This window comes from Oculina patagonica, chromosome 6 (assembly GCF_052425735.1).
Source record: "Oculina patagonica isolate OP01 chromosome 6, crgOcupat, whole genome shotgun sequence".
Lineage (NCBI taxonomy): Eukaryota > Metazoa > Cnidaria > Anthozoa > Scleractinia > Oculinidae > Oculina > Oculina patagonica.
Window position 1 is genome coordinate 8436158 of NC_135763.1, and position 6609 is coordinate 8442766.

General features: G+C 39.1%; 1 protein-coding gene across 1 annotated transcript; it reads right to left on the reverse strand.

Moving 5' to 3' along the window:
- Positions 1-2577, reverse strand: LOC144656109 (headcase protein homolog). The gene has a single exon (XM_078516333.1). It carries the CDS (start codon positions 2464-2466, stop codon positions 1156-1158), a length of 1311 nt encoding a protein of 436 aa, XP_078372459.1. The 5' UTR covers positions 2467-2577; the 3' UTR covers positions 1-1155.
- Between the last annotated feature and the right edge of the window lie 4032 nt (positions 2578-6609).

Sequence of the window (6609 nt, forward strand, 5' to 3'; positions counted from 1 at the left end):
TTCATGTAATGTGTGCTTTTAATTCATGCATGAATATTTTTGAAAGATCATAACAATAATTTATTACGAACACATTTTTACATTCAAACTTGTAGTCCTGATCTGCTGATAATTGAGTCACAATAAAGTGCCATAGAACAATAGCTGTGGCTTAAGTACAACTCCAAACCTCTCAACAGTATTAGAAATAAATAATACATTGCAGCAGTTATTTATCAGAAAAGTTAAGGTAACAGGACATTAACTTGAGCTTAAGGTAGATCGAGCATAACCTCACCAATCCTTAGAAAATTTTATTGATTTTAATGTGAGCTTATATTATTTTAATGACTTTTCTCACTGTCTAGGGTTTTTTCAGCAAAATTGATGAAAGTTCCATTTGATATATTGTATTTGTGTGCCTGTTTGGAACTTACTCCATTGTCTCTGACTTCGGCCATCATTTGCACATCTTTATAGGTGAAAGACAAACATGAAACAAAATGGCAGACAACATTATTGTGACGATTTGACTAAGCCGCAGGGAGTGCAAAATGGGACAGTAAACCGTACACAGTCACAAAACTTACAAGTACTCTGGCCCGTCAAAATACCATGCTCCTATTTACAAGTAATAAATTGTACCATGATTTGAAAGCTTTTTAGCTGATACTTTTAGTGAAAAAAAAAAATAAATGAAGCACATGAATTGACCTTTTTGTGTTAAAAAATGGACAATTTTGAAATGTCATCCTGTCATTTGGAACAATCTTTTTGTAAAAAAAAATCAAATTGTCGCAATGGCTGATTTACTCATAGCTCAGAATAAATAAATTGGCCATTTTTCACAAAATCACCACGATGAACTGTTTAAAGCAGAAATGCATGTAATAATATAACTTGCAACAGATGTGATACCCCACCCCTCCCCTGCCATATTGTGCAAGGCAAAATCCATTGTTTCGAAATGCAAGTTTTTTAAGCTCAGATTGTTAATTTCTTTATTCCTTTCTAAGCTTGAGTTGAGGAACTGGCTTGTATAATTGATCACAGTAGCCACACCTAAACCTTGTGTATTCTTGTTGAATCTTTTATTTGACATGCATGGCCACCCAGCGTGATTAAAATGCCGGTTATTCGCAATATACTGCTACCTTTGCCAAAGCTCTGTTCTCGCTAGCGTATTACGTCAGGAACTTCATAATACGAGATCGACTTTATGCAGTGAAAGCCTGACACTCCACAATGTGGGCACTTCATTGCTTGTGAGTACTCCCAGAAGAACTTCATACCCTCGCTCAAATCCACGACAGGCTTTCCACAAGAATGACATGCCACTCTGTGCTGACAGCAAGGCGAGGCGGCGAAAATGTCGTAACAGTACATGGTGCCAAGTTGATGCGAAGAGCCGTCCCATTCCTTGTTACAGAGTTTGCATTTGACTCGATCGGGAATACCCTCTAAACATTGAACGCAAACCGCAGTCAGGTACTGCGCTTTTCCGTTTTGTGACACATCCACGCAGGTCGGATTTAGCTGCCTCGGCGTGAGAAAGAACGTTCCGTCGATGAGAGGGTATTTATCGAAAACGGGTAGCTCTCGACTGCAGAGTACACAGCTCGCTGTACAAGTCATGCGAGATGAGAGATTCGATAGCACAAAATGACGCGCTTCGTCATTCACCTCATCCTCCATTTTAATATGATAAGGGTTAACTTTGTGCTTGGGTAAGACGCCTTGAAACGAGCTGAAATCCGCTCTTTTCAAAAAATTACTCAACGCATTCGCGTGCGTACCAAGTACGTTCGAATTGTTCACACCGGCGAACGTTTCGCCGAAGAAGTGACAGTTATTTTGACTATTCTCGTGCGAATTCGCTCTGGTTTTCTTGGTAGGAGTTTTTGGGAGCGGTGAAATCGGCGATCGCTCAGGTGGTGACTCTGATAACTGACTACAGTTTGACGACTGAGAACTTCTGCGAGGTCGGCTTGTCGTCGAGACGTTAACAGATGGTTTCTCGTTGCCTTTCTTTTTCTTTCGTTTGCCTTTTACCTGGTTTTGCAAGTGCAATTGGCCCACTTCTTCGGCCTTCGGTGGTTGAAACTCAAGATCCTTTCTCAAATGTCCTTTTCCGCACTGGCAAGCACAGCACTTGTAGGCTAAATCGTAGCCTTTCTTTGTCCATATGTTCTGTCTTCGCTGCTTTTCCGACCAGCTACGCGCTCGACCAGTTCCTCGTAAATACGCGAGTATTTCTTCTTCGAAATCGTCAAAACATTCGGAATGCATAAAACCGCTTTGTTGGCAAGCGTCGTTGTTGCAAATAACGCGAACAGAGGTCGGCAAATCGACGGAGCTTTTTAAAGGACATCCTTTTGGTAGACAACACGCGATGAAGTGTTCTCTTTCTCCGTCCTCGTGGTCTGAAGATGTGTCTTCACTCATGCTTACTCGAACTTTCTGCTTTTGCGCTTTCGAGTGAGGCATCTTGAAAGCTCAGTACCCACCCAAAACAATGAGATCAGCTCCTTTTATAACCGACTTCCACGTCCTCCGCTAACATGCAAAGTGTTTCCTAATGTACAGCGCAGATTAGCCCTATTTACATTGCATGTCGTGACAAGGGGTGGGGCTTGTGTGACCACCTGACACGCATCAGGTTGGCTTTCTTTGTTCATTTCAATGAGTAACGAGGTCTCCCGGATGAAGAGTCGCGCAACGGCAAAACGGGAAGTGACACGTCACGTAATTTCATGCGCCCTTTTGTTGATTGACAGTTCATTAACTCCTGCTTTTACTCCTTAATTGTAAAGATCTTGATTTATTTTTCCACTAAAAGAAGCAAATCTTAAAACCCGGTCTTATTTTTCAGGATATCAAACCAGATAATTGACCGCTAACTCGCATGCGAATGCTACCCGTCTTCTGAGCATAAAAAAAAACCATGTGTGGAGCTCGATATTTTTTAAAACAACAGAACCTCAAGACAATAGGTTGAAGGTTTTTTCATTACGGATGATTGCTTTCAAACCCAAAGCTGAGATGTGTGGGCGCACCTGTTGCGTGCTTCGCCAATATTCACACTCTTTAAAAATACCCAAACAGGTGTTTTTAGGTTGTGTTTTGAAAATTTCGTTTTTACGTTCAACCACAAAACACCGTGAACTCCTTGCAAAATAAACAGTTACGTGGAACGCTTTCAAGTATAATCTGGCCTTATTTCCCAATCCTCCTCGAGTTTCCGCATTGTTCTCTTTGTTTTGAGAACCTTTGGATGATATCGGCGTGGTAACCATCGGCGTAGTATTTTAATTTGCAACAAAACTTTACTTCGTTAAGCAACACAGAGAGAAGTCTCACCCCAATTCCGAGAGCATTGTGGAAATTGCAATCTCGGTAATATTAGAAGCGAGATTATTATACTGTTTTTACCCCAGAGGCCAAATGGCATATTATTTTCAAACACAATTATTTTTATTTTCTGGGGCGTGATTAAAATTTCACAGAGGCGCAGACCTGAATTATTTATAGCAGACGCCAATTACTTGTGATCGATGCGTATTTTGGGTTTTTTCGTAAAAAAAAAAACTCAATTCGTTTTCTTGAATCAGTTATGAAGAAGGAGGACACTTATATATGACTAAACGTTTTAGAGTAACAAGATTATCATTCAAAGGACAAAATTTATGGTCATTATTCACAAAAAAATGTATGTGACATGCAAATATTTTTTATTTTGTCGTGTATGGTCTATAGTTCGATTTAATTCATTTCACGCAACGCGAAAATTAAAATTTTCAATCGTTTTGTTACCCTGGGTTCCAGAGGTTTTTTTTTTTTTTTTTTTGCAGTGAGAAAAAAAAAACCCTCTGGCACTCAGGGTATCGTTTTGTCTGAGTTGTGAACAAAGACTCATTTGCATGAGCACTGGAGTGTGCAATTTTTGCTTCGGTCCCATCCAAATTGAATGTTTCTCTTTGCGAACATTTCAATTCCCAATTTCTTTTGATCATGCAAATACACAAGATCTCAGTTCATTTTTCATAATCAGCTCTCAGTAGATCTTCATTTATATCTTGCATTTATGGCATAGAGTCTATGATCTACCGGAGTAAGGGAACGATTTTGCAGTTTTTTTTTAATTTGTATAGTCTAATCCCTTCCTGTTTTATAACTGATCAATGGATGATTATTGGACATTACTGCTCGCCACGCTCGAGCCTGAAATTTAAAATTTGTAAAGGGTAATCTCTCTTCTACATGTATTGTAGTCCTGTGATGAAATCAAAGATCAGGATTACATTCATTCAGGACATGGGTTAAACCTGCAGTTTTCGGCATGTAACGAAAAAAAATTCGGACACTACTTCTTATGAGACGCACTCGAACAAGAAACCTCTTCTTTTTTTTTAGCCCACTAGTTATGATTTTGATCGGTCGTGAGATTTTTTTGTGTTAGTTTTTTTTCTCCCCCGATGAGAAATAGGACCGGAAGTCAAGTGTCCCCACGCCTCGTCTCCATATTGTTGTGCGCCATCTCTCACCAGTCTTTCTCTAGGACATTTTTTGCCTCTTTTCCTCTGGTGCCCTTGTAAGACTACCCACGGGCGTGTCCCGTTCCAGTGATGCAATGTGCCCACGATCCACCTGAGTCGTCCTTGCTTGATTAAGTTCTTTTCCATATTTTATTTTTTGAACCGAGCTCTCCTTGGCCATTAGATTTTCAAGTTGTTAGCATGCTTAGTTGAGGAGTTTGCGCAGATAGATATCAAGCTTTGTCTTAGCCTGTGTTTTTGCCGCCAAGGTCGCCATTTCACTTTATTTCGCATATTTAAATGTTCACTTGCAAATAAATTATAATATCGAACTCCCCTACTCCTTCCCCTTTGAACGGCCACGCAGCCTAGCTTTGTCTTATTTCGTTTTGTAATTACCCAGGTCTCCATACAAAAGAACCATGTTGACCTCGTTTGTATGCGTACCCGCAGTATTTAAAAGATCTCTTCACCCTGCGATCTGTAACTTACTGCCTAAGGGGAAGTGATATTCTTCATTTAAGGAAGCCGTCTTCTACAACATACGGACTAAAATCTTTCAGCTATTTTGCTGCAAAGACTTGGAACTCATTACCAGAAATTATAAAAACTGCGACATCACTAAATGACTTCATTACAGCAATCCGACAATGTACTTTTAGCTAAGACTTTTTATCATTGGGAAGGGGGGGTGAATAGAACAAAGTTTGTAAATTTGTATTTTTATATAGTTTGAATGCGTAGGAGTTAACGGATATAACAATATTGTTTTTTCTATTTTACTTATTTTATTTTTAATATATATTTCACTTGTTTCTCGAAGAAACTAGCTTGTCTTAGCTATATTAAATTCGAGGATAAATAAAGTTTTATGTTATGTTATATGTTATGTATGCGTTTGATCAAGACTGGAAGATATTGTCGTTGCAGTTGACCAAGTTCGCTACTCGTCCACACCTTCTCTAGCGCGTAAAATACTTCTGCTCTTTTTCTCCATCCCGCATATATATTTCTAGTTTTACGACAAGTCGAGGCAAGGAAAAGAGATATTTTGCTCTCGCGCTAACGCGCTAACCGCCATCTACGCTGGCTTTCTCAAATTTATGCTCTAACCGCTAAGCTACGGAGGACTCGCGGTGAGCAGCCCGGCCATATAACTGGGCCGTTCTAATCCTCGAATTAATTCTCTCAATCTTCCTACTATCCCCTCCCCCTTTTTACGCCTGCTACGCAGGCTAATGCCCAGTTAACTACAGGCTCAATGATACCAAGATAAATGGATATGTGAAATAAAGTTTAATGGTGACCTTGGCAGTGAAAATGAATAAATTAAGGATGTTGACATAAGGTGAAATTCGTGTCAACAAATTCATTTATTCATTTTTGCCGCCAAGGTCGCCATTTCACTTTTATATTTCGCATATTTAGTTGTTCATTTGCGAATAAATTATAAATATATCTACCCTTTAAAAATTAAGTGTGATTTGATAATTAATTTTTAGAAAGAATTGCGCAGCATTTGAAGCTGTTCCGTGATGAATCAATCAATCAATCAACAACTTTATTAATGTGTCAGAGCAATTCTAGCCGAGAGTGAAACACACTCTACTAATAGGGGACACATAAAATAAATAAAAATAATAATAATAAAAAGACTTAAAATTGGTATTTACAATAAAAACAGACTAAAATTTAACTACGCTATTTACAAATAATTTCAATAACAATTTTTAAATAAGTTAAATAAGTTAATTCGTATGAAATGATGAAAACGATCGAGGAAAACAGGAAAATAAAGCAGTAGAGTCTGGATGAGGTTTACTGAAGGCTAATTGCTGAGAAGGAGTCAAGAATTAATGGTCCCTCAAAATGGTGCTCGCAATGCTCGCAAAATTTTAGTGGGTGCTCGTTTGCTCGTGCTCGCATGCTCGGTTTTTAGTGGAGGTAGGTTTTTGAAAAGTGCTCGTTGCTCGCAAGGCTAATTTTTGTCAATGCTCGTGCTCGCAAAGAAAAACGCTGTGCTCGCATGCTCGCAAATGCTCGCAAAGACCATTTGATACCCCTCTGAGAAACCTCCAGAAAACTGTTAGCTGAC